The sequence below is a fragment of the Cyanistes caeruleus genome, chromosome 7 (genome assembly GCF_971803275.1).
Source record: "Cyanistes caeruleus chromosome 7, bCyaCae1.hap1.1, whole genome shotgun sequence".
NCBI classification, from domain to species: domain Eukaryota; kingdom Metazoa; phylum Chordata; class Aves; order Passeriformes; family Paridae; genus Cyanistes; species Cyanistes caeruleus.
The window spans coordinates 16,184,373-16,199,132 of NC_141707.1; the positions used below are offsets into that span (position 1 = coordinate 16,184,373).

Consider the following 14,760-nt stretch of genomic DNA (forward strand, 5'->3'; position numbering starts at 1 on the left):
ATAAACAAATCTGTGATGGCTGGGAGGAAGAGGTAGCACAATTCATCTGTAAAAAAATTAGGCAGCATGTGAAGCTATTTCTAGATCAGGAAGCTGGAGTGAATTGGAATTCAGGACTGTGTGCACTTTTTCAAGGCAAGAGCCTTTTTTTTTTTTCCTTCTTTTCTATGCTCCGTTTTCCCCACAAAGGGCAGTTGATATTTCTTTACGGATTCAAGGGGTGCCTAGAGACTTCTGCATCATAATATATCACAGTGGTAATGTCGGCTCACAGGCCAAGATCATGGCTCACTAGTGGGTGGTCACTCAGAAAATCCACAGGCTCTTTTTCTAGCTCTTAATCTTCCAACTGCTGGGCCTGGCTGGCCCTGTGCCAGAGCCAGAAATACAGGCTGCACGCCACCAGCTCAGGAAATCAAAGCTTCAGCTTCACGTGAGCACGGGCCTCTCTCCCTTGGTCTTGATGCCTGTTCACACACACACACTTAGGGCTGCTCCTGTGGCAAACCCAACTCTCCCTTCACACCCACTATGTCAGTAACTCTACGGCTGGACTGGCACATTTTGGATGAGGGAGTGCGAGGCAATTACGTGTCAAGAGCATTTCAGACTCATAATTTTCCCAAACATATGGACATATGGGAAAAGAACAACTTGTTACTTAACGGCTCTTTTGGATTTTGCAAGTGTGTATTTTCAACCGTCAGTTGTAGCACCTCGTGAATTCTGCACGGTACATATTTTTCCACAATATGGTGCTAAAATCATACATTTTATACTGCAGAAAAGCTGACTATATATACTGTAGTTACACATTATACTTTTGAAAATACTGTACCTCTACCAGATATTAAATCAGGAAATGGCAATTATCTCCTAGAACAATGGCACCAGAGATTGATGAGATGCTCTGTAATAATTTTTAGTCTTGCTCCCCCAGCTAGGTCACACTGTTCTTCCTCCATAGCTCCTTACCTGTAGGATGCATCCATATATTATACTTACAACACTTTCTTTTTAATTTTTTTTTTTTTTTTCTTTTTAATTGGAAGAAGCTCTCTACTGATTTCTGCTTACTGAGCAGAAGCATCATTTAATAACCTGTTGGGTAAGGTAAGATTAACAGCTCAGAAGGTGTTTGTTTGATCTGTCTGCCTCAATTGAGTGGAGCGGATGCAGTCAAGGGGAGCTCTTACAGAAAGATTCAGGTTACGAGGAGACATTGGGCAGGTCCCTCAAAGGCTATAAATAACCTAGAAGCTGTTTCCATCCAGATTTTATTTGGCCCTGGCTCATGAAATACTGTAAATAAGTTCTGTTCACTGTGCTGTGATGCCATTTGAAGGGTTAGTTGAGAGTGATTTACAAAGGCAGTAGCTTATATTCAGAGCTGTTCTTAATTGTGGCCTGGCTTGATAAAGCCACTGTCGCAAACATTAGTTTCTTTACAGCTGGATCAAATGTATCAGGGGTTATATTTCAAGGAGGGAAAGGAAAGTATTTTAATTTGTTTTTGCTTCACTTTCAACAGGCCTTTATAACACTAGCAGCTATCCTGTGGCTGCCAAGTCCTGGCTCAGTATCCTACAACATCTAAAGCTTTCTGAGAGAAGTACAAGGCTGTGCAGAGCACGTACATGACAGGCACGGTTTCCTTGGGGAATGTGCCTTATTTATGGAGGGTACTGAGAGACATCCAGCTTTACACCCGACACTCCCTCCAGAGGTTTTTCCCCTCCTATATTACTAGGGAAGAGGGCAGAAAGAAATGGAACAAGAACCAAACACGCTTACTTCATAATCAGTTGCATTCCTCTTCCTCTCTCCCTCCCACCAATGCTTCCTCCTGACTGGATTTAGAGCTGTGCCTGCCCCTGCCCCAGGGAGTCCAGCCCTCTGTCTGAATCATGGAGGTGTTCCTCTGCCATGGAAAGCTGTCTCCTCTCCCCTGCTTCCCAGCCTGCTGGTGGGTGGAGGCTGGTGGGAAGGCAAGCACTAGAGCCTGCCAGCCACTCAGGCAGCCACAAGTGCTCCAGCCACAAGTGCTCCCTGTGCCTGAGGGTTACACCAGGCTCTAGCCACCACCATTGGCAGAGAAGAAAGTAGGCTGGGATTAAATGCTACTTCTCATCAGGGCCATTACCTGCCAGCAGGACACACTCCTAACAGGACAAATCTTCCTGGTGGTGTTTAACACCTGGGAACTGATCTATGTGATTTAATATGCTGCCAACCAAAGGTGTCAAAATGACATCAAAGAAATCCTTATGCTTAATCCTTGGCCAGGTCACAGTCCTTTCCTGATGAAGAGGGAGGCCTAATGGTTTAGTGACACTCCCAAAAGGCAGAAGCTGAGGAATTAAGGACACTTGGATAACATTATTTCTAGGTCACAATACTGCATGGTTTCCTCATGACAAAATCCTTGAGACAGATCTTTGAGCACTCAGGGCCCTCTCAGGTCAGGTTGCACAGGTCCCTCTGGCTGGGGACACACATTTCTAGCTTCAGAGCAAACTCAGGCTGTTTGGGGCAAAGAACTGGGCATGTACCCCACTGCCCTGTCCCCCCACCACGGCTCTGCTGCGCTGCTGACGCCCCCTCCCCACCCACACCTTCTCTCTTCCCATTCACTGCTGCAAATAACTTGCTACAAACAGCTATTCTCACACCTCCCTCCTGGGCTCCAGGATCTTGAAGCCCTTCCTGTTACTTTCCTTGTCTTTTCCCTCACCCCTTGCTGTGAAAAGCCCCTTTCCCCATGACCTGATGGCCTCTGGCTGCAAGAACTCGAGTAGTTTGGCACTTGGTGCAGTGGGGCCCGGTGCTGCCCAAGGCTGGGCTTCCCTCGAGGACTGAGGGTGGCCCCATGGACAGGTGCCTTCTGGCAGTGAGGGGCTTGCCAGGGCAGGCACGCTGCTGGCAGGCACTTGGCTCCAACACTGCCTGGAGAGGGCCAGGAACGAGTTGGCCCGATGGAGCCAAGGCAGCACCTGACACAGTAACTTAATATGAACCATGGAGTCCATGTCCATAGTCACCTTCCTAGCCACTTCCTTATAGGCCAGCTCCAGTGAAACCCCTCAAGTGACACTTCCTGACAGCAGCTGAGGATCTGGTCTCCAGGGTTTACACTTAAAGACTGCACACTGTAAAACTAACACAAGCACACGCTCCCCCTGCTACAGACACAGGTTCTCAGGTGGCTGCCTGTCCTCTGTGGGCCTGCCCAAGCATAGGGGATAAGGCTTTTTGCCCTACTCCAACTGCAGCAGGTGCAAGAAGAGAAGCCTCTTGATACACAAACTGCAAAAAATGAAGGCTACAAGATAAATGCTGCCACCACCAAAAAAGGCAGAGGAAGACAGAGGCCAGATCACAGATCTGGAACTGCAGCATCCTTAAAGCAGAACTGTTGGTCAGGATGTGCCCGGAATGTGGCCACTATCTCTGTGGCAGTCCTTTGTCGTGATCACACACTAGATACACAAGATGCCCAGCTCTGCAAGAAGTCAGTACTGCTTGCTGTGTTCTCACTTAAAAGGCTCTACAAGCACTCTGAAGTAAACTCTGGTGACTCCGCTGCCCCTGCACAGACAGCTATGTACTGCAAAGGTGTAACTGGATTCAGTAAATAGCCCTGAGGTGTATTAAGTGTTGTGTTTCATTTTCAGCAGCCACTTTCTATTTTTTTAAAGGAATTAAAGAACACTCAACTGTCTGGTACCTCACATATTCAAAACACATCGTACCTGACGTGGCTTTAGCTCGCCTGTTAGAAAGCACCTACGCTGAGCCCAGCTCAGTAAGAACGACTCCAGGTCTCACGTGCCATTCTTACAGGCAGCTACGCTTGGGAACAACTCTACAAGGATGATGTCCAATGGGGCTCCTCCTGGGCTGTGCCAGAAGTCCAGTGCACGGCTATACAGCTGCAGTCATGGGGTTCTTCTGCCTGGGATCCTGTTGCCTGTACTGGTACTGGTCTGGACTGGTCCCACGGTGTCGGATAATTTCATTGTAAGCTGGTGCTCGGTGGGGCTGCGGAGGGGAAGGCGGCACGTCCTGCCGGAGCGGTCCTTTATGCTGGTTTGTGATGGGCTGGGCTGGGTAATACTGAGGGTACCTCAGTTCTGCCACTCTCGTGTCCGGCACACGGATGTAGTTCCCCTTGGATGGGTGGATAACAGGCTGTCCTCCGTGGTAGTAGGGAAGATCTCTCTCTTTGTACGTTACTCGTGGCCCTGTTAAATATTCTAATGGCTCTGCAGGTCCACGCCTGAGAAGGAAAAAACATAATAAAGCACATAAAAAGGCAGTCTACTAGCCCAGTGATACATTATTGTACATACAATCTATGTTTATTTTGGGAGAGGAAATGCCACCTCAAGCATGACAAGTCCTGATGAATGAAAAGAACTTCTGAAGGATAACAAGCTTCCCACCTGCATGTTAAAAAAGTCTGTAACACCCAGGACCCTGGAAGAAAGGTCCAGCGCACATCAGAGCCCTTTTACAATGGGGGAGCACTGGAGCCCTTCAGCTCCCAAAGTCAGTCTCCTGTGATCCATTTGCCATAATGGAAACAAAGCTCTGTCAAACAATGCATGTTTGACTGAATCTTATCTAGCCTGAGGATAAACAGATGAGTTGGGTCTGCAAGTCTGCAAATCCCAAAAGCTTTACATGCACAAATATTCACGCTTTCCAGGCCATTTCCCACTATTCTCTCCTAATATGTCAGCCTGTAAAACTTTCCAAACACCATAGTTGGAAAAAATGGGGAAGAAACACGAGGGATGTCAGACTACAATACCTGTGTTTAATGGGCAAGTTGCCAATGAGGTTTCAAAAAATCTGTGATCTAAAATCTGTGATATTACAACAGCCCTGTAACTTGTCTGCATCAGTATGGATCTCACAAGCCTTAGTTCACATGAAAAGCAACATATGAATGTGTCATCCCTAAGGATGTGCCATGGAGCCCTCTCTGTAGCCTTCTGCATCTTAATTTTGTGATTTGCACTAATGAAGCATTGATATATTTTCTTAGTTCAACTTAACTTGTAATACTTTTGAAATGGCAAAAATAATTGTTCTCACAGACATGTCACCAGAGCATCCCCAAAAGTTCAATTTCATTAGGAGTTTTTGCCAGTCTGACTGCAAATGTCTTTGCACTTTGGACAAAACCTCTCACTGACTGCACAGGAAGCTTCTCTCTGAATGACGGCTTAAGTAAAAAGACAGAGTTTTGACCCAAAACAGGGGCTTGAAGTATAAATCAATTACACCTGCTCTGTGTCTTTGGGACTGAACTCATCAACTGTTTAAATATTCTTTGCATAGATTATGAAAAAAGTCATCATTCTGGTACAGCAGATCAGGTGTTCAAAATTTGTCAGTGACTCTAGTTCATACAGTGATTTTACAAGCATGGTCCTTCTTTCTTAACCTGGGCTCCCAGACTCTGCTGGAACTTGTTTAACATGTAGTAAAACAAAACATGTGGTTTTCTGCAGCACTTGTTTAAGCCCATGGGGTAAATCACGGACACAGGCAATGAACAAACATTATCTGCCTTGAAATGAACCTACAATTCTCCTCCTGGAATAACTTAGTGCAAATGTTTCCTGTTTAAAATGGAAAGAGCAAAAGGAAGCATTCCAGGCCTTGGACTTTTAGGACCCTATGCTCCCCAGAGACTTTCTGCTTTAAAAACAGAACTTTATAAAAGACAGGCACTCCCAGCTTCCCCCCCACCTCCTGGTGAGACAGTCCAGACAAAGTGTTGAAGGGCCTGAAGCCACCCTCTGAGATACCAAACCATCTTAATCGTACGTACTGAGACAATTACTGTCGCTGCTCACACACCTACGCCTTGCAACAAAGCCTCATTTCCCGAGCAGGCCAAAGAGCTGCTCCACATATTTCTGCATGCAGGCTTGTTCACTACTCAGTCCTACCACACTCAGCTTTAATGCCTCTTTGCACAAAAACATACTTCCAATCATAAAAGGCTCTGCAATGGTAGGAACTGCTTTGTGTCAAGCAGCACACCGACAGGAACGAATGTCAAACCTATACCCATCACCTTTTAATATAAGGATCGTGCTCAAAATCCTGTACATTGGCTTTATAAGGTGTTCTTGTCGGCAGCTATAATCAATGAAATTCTTGTGGATCACATTAAAAAAGGACTAAGCTTGGAACCTGATCCAGAATTCACTGAAAAGCCACTTCAAAAAGCTTCACTGGAAGCTTTTGGACAAAGATCTAACTGCAAATTGAATTACTCTAAAAAAAACAAATTCAAGATGAAATGGCACCCAAATGATGGCTGAGAATAGGACTGAGCCATCAGCATGACATACTGAGCTTTCAGTACACAACTCATTCTTCAACTGACACCAGAGGTCTGCAAGGTGCAGGAAAAAAGAGGGGTGTGTTTTGCCATCCAGCCAAAAGAGCTGTTTCCAGGAAAGCTCAGCCAGTCCAGTTTTAGGAATCAGTGTTATACTGCTGCCACAGAAGCTATGACCGTGCACTCAGGCTGCTCTGGCCCAGGACTGTGCAGTGAAGATGGCCTGGGCAATCCAAGTGTGCCAGACCTGAGAAATGGCCCCAAGCTTCCTGAGCTAATGCCATCAGATCTCCACTGCTGTTACCTCTCCTAACAAACTAAACCCACCATCGCTTCACTTGCAGCTAACACCATATGTGGTTGTGTAGACAAGCTGCAGAAGAACATGTGGGAAGAGCAAAATCTTTCTTTAAAAGATAAAACCCCAAGTTGTTGACTGTCAGCACCAGTTCCCTTTCTCTGAGGGCGAAACACCCATAAGTGGTGTAATTCTTGAGTGTCTTGCCCAGAGTCATGAATTTGCAGCTGGGAGGACAGGTTGTACACAGAGACCTGACAGGAATCCACTTCACACAAACCTTTTAGGAAAGCCTCAGGAAGACAGAAGGTATGTGAGTTATTTTAGCAGCCTTGGGGATAATACAAGCAGTGATCTAGCCAACAGTTAGCAGAACTTTTGCCTAAGTAAAACCTTGGGAAACACTGGTAACTGTCCAAAAGGCTGACTCCGGGCAGCATGTCAGAGGGAAATTTCACAAAAGATATCCTTGTGGCTGCTCTGCACTCTCCAGCTCACTTCCCCTAGTGATCCCAGTGGGTGTTACACTTGCAGATACACAAGCTACAATGACAATAATTCTTTTCCCTTTTATTGATAAGCAAAGCATGTTGAAGCCAAATTATTTCCCGAAGATTCATTCTTCCCCACCTACCACCCATGTCTGGTGAAGTTCATTCTCAGGGAGCTGCTCACAGCGCAACCAACCAGCCTACACAGTCTCCATGAACCTCTAACTGACCAGTCTGAAAAAAACCTCAAGTGTGACAAATTAACCATCAGAAAGTTCATCTTTTTAAGGTAGAAGAAACAACTGCAAATACCAAGCTCTGGCTGCAGAAATGTCGTCACCATTAGCAGTAAGTCTGGGACACTGAGGGCAGTTCCCAGCAGGAAGAGGACGGCTCCTCTGAACCAACACCCGATAGCCCATGCTGTAAAAGAATATGCTGCTTATCCTTGAAGGAATTGCCAAAACAAACCAAACCAAACACTTTCTACTTGGCAGTCCCTTGAAGATGCTGTGCTTGTTTCTGCAAGAAGGAAAACAACTCCTACCTTTTCCCTCCACAGACACTGCCACCTCTGAGGAGGTCCTAATGAAATTCTTCTCCTCTCTCACTGTTTTTGTTGGCTTCTGATGAGTTCAGAGTTCACAGGGCCATATCACACCTCCCAAGTGACCCATGGTGTGGGGGTCAAACCAATAACCTCAAGTGGAAAATCAGTGACCCAGGGGAGTGATCAAAAATGCACAAATTGGGTCAAGCAGGTCCAGCCACTCAAAAGGACCAGGCCAGGAGCGTGCCCTCTGAGAGGACATGCTGAGTAGGAGCTGCTCTGACCGTCAGCTGTTTTCCAGATTTTTGGCCAGTTGTTTGACCTGGGGATACAGTGCAATTAATGGCAGGCAGAAGGCAGGGAAGCTGACATAACATCCTGGGAAGGAACTGATCTCAGAGCTCAAAAACTGGTTTTGCTGGTAGTTCAGCTCTGCTGGGTCCCACTGGAAAGTGCCTTATGGATGTGAGTCTAGCTAAAAACAGAGGCTGCTGCTGCAGGAAGCAATTGCACGAAGGAAGAGAGAAGCACCAGGTTCCACAAAGGAGTGAAACTGGTGGGGCAGTGTGAAAACACTCCTCAAAAATGTCATGAGCAATGTGCCCCTTAAAATGTCTGCTTTATTTTAAGGAAGCAAAGTCTCATCTTCCTTCCCCTGCAGAGAAATTAGAGATTACACACAGGCGGTTGTGAACATGTTTCACTTCATATGCTGGTTTGCAGCTCTACCAGTTTATCTTTTAAAATGACTCACCAGTTAACAACTGTGATCCATTTTGAGCATTAAGAGCACAAAGTAGCCTCGCCCAAATAAAGCAGGTAACTTGTGACTGATATTCAATTAACAAGTTGTTATTTTCTCCATGACAAGTAAAGCCTAAAGCATGTTTGTTTTTCTATCTCTGCTTTATTTATCTTCCAAGCACAAAAACTGAAAGTATTTTCTGGCTTTGCTGCAGAATTTTTAAGAGCTTCTGGGTTTATTTAAAACTGAACCACAGGATTTGGAATACTTAGTAAAGACTTCTTTAGTCATAGGTATCTGAAGATTTCAAAAGCCCTAACTAAACACTTTTTGCTTTCTGCAGTTCCCTTTTACTTATTTATTTTTAAATCCTTGTTTTAGCAATTCCTCAACTGTGGAAATCTTACAGAGTAGACTGTCATAAATACCTGATGCTTCAAAAAAACAATCAGGAAAAAAATAATTACATTTCAGGTTTACTGCATTTCATTGATAACCTCCATTTGCAGGTCACCTTTTACATCCTTGGAGATATGTGCTTGGGCTATCTGAAAGGAAAGGAAAGCAAAATGAAGGTCTAACTGCTCGTGCTGTGCCCCATCACGTTGGGGGTTTGGATTTCATTGTGACAAAGGGTTTTTCTTCCCTCTGTTCTATAGGGAGAGTCACAGGGGTCACCCTCTTAGTACCTGGTAAAAAGCAAGGAAGGGAATGCTCTCTTCTTACATCACTATCTCCTCCTTGCTGCTGAGGGAATATTTTGCAAGGGATATAATCTCACATGAAAACCTGCCTTCTTACTTTGTTAGAGAGTATTTCTTGAAATAAACTTCAAAGACAGCCACAGACTAAGTAGCAAATGGTAAACCCACATTTGGCTGCAGTCTCTTTCATGTCTAAGCAAGACATACAGAGACTCTGGGTGATGCCATCAGACAGACCAGGCTGTCATTAAAGAACAGGAGAAAGCAACAAGATCCTATCTGTGTCCAAATTCTCACTGAAGAACTCCATTGTATGCAGTGTGATTGTGTGATGCTTGTTCTCAAGCCAGGAAGATCTACTTTTAAAGAAGAAAAGAGAAGCTGATGTAAGAATTAAATTATGCAAACAAACAATCTTGAAGTATCAAATACATTACACTGTGTCTTTATAAAGCTCTCCTCAACAAACCCTTAAAACAATTAACTGAAAAGACCATGTAGTGCCTATCTCTCCAGATAAAGTATTAAAGATTCTGCAGGGCTGTTTGTAGTCAGTAGCTCTAAGAACTCCTGTTGCTTAATATTCAACATGCATACAACATAGAATAAATAAATTAATGAAATTTCAAATCACTGCAAATTTCAAAGAAATCACTGAGATGCATTAAGGTGGGTCTCTGTATCTTAATAGGTGAGATAATCCTATAATAAATATTCTTTGCCCTTTCAGATCAATACTTCCCATAGCCAAAGAAAGGGTTTGCATTTAAAATTCACTGGGAATCAAATTTGGTATCTTAGTGCTGGGAAGAATCTGCAGCACAAGCAAGTGCTCAGTGGCTGCTGTCTGTGAGAGAGGCTTGTACCCCTCAGAAGAAGGCAGATGTCTAGCGATGTCATACTAACCTCAAACACACCATACACACTTTATTTATGGGCTGAGCTGGTGGAGGTGCTTCCTTCTCCCGTTCTTTTATCAACAATACAAGGCTGAAAAATCAGATAACGTAAACGAATACAATCCCTGGCTCTCATGTAGCACATGCCATGCAGAGAGAGCTGTTTTTAGTTTGAGGACTGTGTTTGGAATTCCTTCAGTGTCAGGTTTTCAGTTACCAGACCCTCTTCCCTGGGCCAGGCACGACTGTGGTTGGACTGGATTAGCAGAACATTCTGCAATGTATATTACACAGCTTTTACTTCTGCAGGCTTTGCAGACCCATAAAAATAATGATCATTTCATGACCTGCATTTGAAGGTGGGGGAGGGGTGTGTATGTGTGTGTGTGAGTGGTGGGTGTAAGAGTAGAAGAATCTCTCTTCCCTTTTTAAAGAATTCCTATTTGGTTTGGAGAAGGACGAGTCCATATAAGTTTGTTTGAAATTCGAGCAATACATTTCAGATGCAATGCAGGCAGGCCTGATTCTCTTCCCTTGCATACAGTTTTGCAAAGTCTACAGTGGTGCTAACTGGCCTGAATGTAAGAGTTTACATGCACAGTTTCTCTCTCCAATATTACAGCTTAAAATATTTAGAAACAAACTGTTAAAGCACCATAATCCCAGCAGGTAAGTGCAGAGACGTGTTTATATTTCTCTAGCTGAAGTCCAGCCTTAAAGCAGCTGGAGAATGGAGTCCTTTATTCTTTGCAGAGGGTTACATTTTGAGGTGTTTGGCCCCAGCTGCTCCCTGGGCCATTCTCAGCAATTGGAGACATTTAGGTGTCACACTTGCTTTTACATCAAGACCACGTGTACAGTGTAGTCACGTATTAGCTTTCCATGCAGGGGAGCAGACTGCAGAAACAACTGTAAAACAGGCAAGCCATGTCTGACAGGTTTAAAACTTTACTACGAGATTAGGTAAGACTTCTTATGACAGCATGAACAACTTATTTTGTCTGCAAGAAAATAGATTGTTCTTAATCCCTAACGGAGCAAACTATGTCACAGATCGGTTAACATCAGAATTTAGAGTGCCATTTAATTAAAACTCCCTCCCATCAGCAACCAAACCATAAGACAGTGTTGCTGCTTTGCTCCAGCACTTGTTTATTTTCCACAGCAAATCTCAGACCAGTTTCTGATAATCTCATCCTGCAGGCAAAGTTCCCCTTTCTTTCCTTCCCTAAATCCAACCTACAAATATAGGAACTGTGACAACCAGGATTAAAACTCTCGAAACAACAAAAACAAAACCCAAAATATGCTAGCTGGTGCTCTGTAAATGCCCAAAAAGCATTCAAAACAACTAGTGCAATAATCCTTCCTACTCAATTCCTCACTTGCTTTGTTCATATGCTCTCAGGCATGGCACATCTCTTCTACCAGAAGGCATAAAATAAAGTAGCACCTATTGAACAAGACATCGCTATTCTGTGATCTCTTCAAGCTTAAAGGGAGCTTAAGTAGATTGGTACTTTAAGTAGCGAGTCATTACAACATGTGTCATTGCAGATGTTACTCATTATTCACCACAACATAATGCCGTGTGAGTCATTAACCTCTGGGCACTGGTAACCTACTCTCAATGCTAAGCAGTCATGCTTGTTGCTCAGGAACCCCCATGCTCTGTTGGGGAGAGACCTGGCTGAGATTTTAAGGTGCCTTTGGTCTTTTGTTTTGCAGATCAGTGGGGACCAAAAGCTCTTCCTATAGACTAAGAAAGTTCTTGGCCTTTGGTCTTCTGAGTCACCTTTCTGAGAAGATGCTGACCAAGTTATGTCTGAGGGGAGAAAACTTCTTTTCAAAGGACCTATGCCTCTTAAGCCAGCAAGAGAAGCAACTGGTTAGGCTTCTCAGTTGAATTTTGCATTTAAATACAAATTCAAACACAAAAAAGCATTGAACACGAGCAGAACTGCCACTACTGGAGCGAGATGCTGAAGTGAAAACTGTACTATGAGAATACTTGCACTGTCTTACTGTGTAGCAACTCCCAAGAGACAGGGGGACCCTGCTGCCCCTGCCCTGAGAACAGCCAGCTGCTTCTCTCAAAAGCAGGCAATCTGTGAGAAGGGGGCAAGATGCAGAGGCAAGACCCCAACACAAGCTTCAGTGCAGCAGCAGCACAAAAGCCAGAAATACTGTCCGGATCCTTTTGCCTCATCCTAACCCCTACTGAAGGTCTCTGCTTTTTTGAAGGCTCTCAGAGTAGAAATTAAGGAGCCTGTGGTGGTTTAGGAGCTTTTAATTTGATTTAAAAGCAATTCTGTTGCCATAGTAAAAATTGCTTTTCAGAAGGAATTGATCACACTGCAGAAGAGCTCCTCCCCAGCAGGGAAACCTCCGCCCTTTGCCTGCCCATTCACAGCACTACTGCTATCCACACTGGTTTTGTGAAGTGCTTTCAGAAATACATAAACCCAAATTCTACCCTGTTCTCATTTTTTATTCAAAATGAATTTAAAGCATGGTGACCATTCAGCTGTACTATTCAAATGATTTTCAACTAATAACAGAAATCATTAAAACAATCTTCCTAAGTAATAATAACCTGGGCCCAGGCCCTTACTATTCAGCCACTGGGACCTTAACATGCTGTCTGATCTTTAGTGAGCTAGTAAAAACCTGTAAGAAGTGGTTATTAATGTTATTACCAAGCTTTTAGGCTTTTTTTTCCTCTTAGAGCATTTCTCATTTAAATTAAAGCATTCCTTGCAGCACTTTCTCCCACTGCCATGATGAAGCATGGCTGTCAATTCTGCTTCCAATGGCACAAACTGGGTAGTAAAACCATGCTTCAGTAGAAAAGGAATATGTAGCTGGTTATTTTTTCCTTCATTTTGTTTCTTTCTGGTCTAGACAGTCTGTTAAACTTACTGTGACATATAATTCTTTTTTTTTTTCCCTTTACAACAAAGGCAAAGCTCGAGACCCAGAGAAGAAGGATGGCTGTTTTGGGGGGGCAAGAGGAACCTTTAAAACAAGCAGCTCTTATTTCTTTCTTCAGGCAGTATTTCAGTCCCCATTGTTTCCCTACTGCTCATGTACTGATTTTCTCCTAACAACACAAACAGCCTGTAAGTACATCCTCCCCCCCCAATATTTTCTTTTGTTAGAACCTTTCATTTCTATACAGGCATTAGATTATACATTTCCTGGCTTGCCACACTCCATTAACACTCTGGTAACCACCCATTTTCCAGCCAGCCATTAAACACCACCTTCCATAATTGAGATTTAAAGGCTCAGGGCATGATAAACAGCTGAAGTTATAACTTTACAGCTGCCTCTATAGAAGTGTGTAAATCTCCAGATTTGGATAGGCAAATCAGTTAATTAGACTTGCGTTAAGCCACAAACTTTGCGGGTGCTCTGCCAGCAGATGTCCTGAAGTTGTGCTTTAAATAACAAGGGTGAAACCCTCAATCCCAGCGGGCCGGGAGAGACGGAAAGGTCCCAGCCGGTGCCCAGGGAGCGGTAGCACCGAGTGCAGCTGCTGTGACTCGCAGCCGGCCGCCAGCGCCCATTCCAGCTGTGTTTATGCTGGCTCCTTCCCGCACAGCTCCTGCAGTTACACGAACAGCAGCACAGCAGCGGCTCCCGACGGGACACGCTCTACCTGCTGCCTCTGCCCGAGACAGCCCTGGCTTTAACACCCCGCGTTTTCTGCCCGCCGCCTCACAGGCTGCTCCCCAAGCCAGACACACAAGTTTTGGGACTGAGCACAGCTTCCCCCTGCCCCTGCCTGCGGCTGGGGACACTACGTGCGTGACCCTGGGTCACTGCTGGCCAGTAAAAGCTCAGAACTGGTGATATTTGGAGCTGCAGCCACCAGTCTCTTCAGGTGCATGGGTAGTAAGAGGTTAACCTTTGGTCGTGAGGCCCAAAGGCCCGTGCTTCACCTCTGCACGAGTTATCTCCCTGTCGTGGCATTTAAAAATACTGGATGTAATTAACTGTTATCAGGTTGTTAAGCAGCATGCTGAAGTGTGAACTTATCATTCAATTGTTTCCTTTATTTACAAAGCCTTGCCATTCTCTTAGGCAGCAGCCAGGGACAGGCTGTTGACTTGCTCAGATGAGGAGGGTTTGACACGCCAGATCCTGGGAGCAGAAGCAGATTCTGGAGAAGTGAGACACTGATTAGAATCTGCAAACACCCCCTTCAAGACGTCCTGTAGAACAGCTGTGCTTGAATGAGATGTACACACGGCACCACTACCAAATACATCACTGTGAGGTTGCTTTGAGACTTGAACCACTGACCATGGAGGAAACACACAATACAGCTCCCAACTGCTTTATGGGCACAGGTGGAGTTTTCACTCATTATATATGGTACTAGCTTCAATGCCTATAGATGTACATAAATACGTTCCATTCACAGATGAAAACAACATAACTGCTGACTTTCATACACATCTGAGCTCACTTCTTCCCCATTTAATTTGCTGGACATTGTTTCCTTAAGCAAATTTGGAAGTCAGAGGTCATCGTGTTAGACCACAAGATGGAGATGGGTGGACAGGACAACAGCACAAGATGGAACAAGATAGTGGACAAGCCACAGCCTCTGCTGTCCACTCTTGTCTCCTTCAGCTTGGATTCCTAGAGGCCATCATGTTTTTTACCACTAGCTCCTCCTGTTCTGGTTACTGTTCTCT

General features: G+C 44.6%; 1 protein-coding gene across 3 annotated transcripts in view; it reads right to left on the reverse strand.

The window, feature by feature from the left end:
- Positions 1–1,021: 1,021 nt before the first annotated feature.
- Positions 1,022–14,760, reverse strand: part of PARD3B (par-3 family cell polarity regulator beta) — a 392,133-nt gene continuing 378,394 nt past the window's right edge. For all 3 annotated transcript variants that reach the window (XM_086897517.1, XM_086897518.1, XM_086897516.1), the window contains one exon: positions 1,022–4,279. In XM_086897517.1, the coding sequence (XP_086753643.1) occupies positions 3,925–4,279 (355 nt within the window). In that variant the 3' untranslated portion in view covers positions 1,022–3,924. The remainder of the gene's footprint in view (positions 4,280–14,760) is intronic.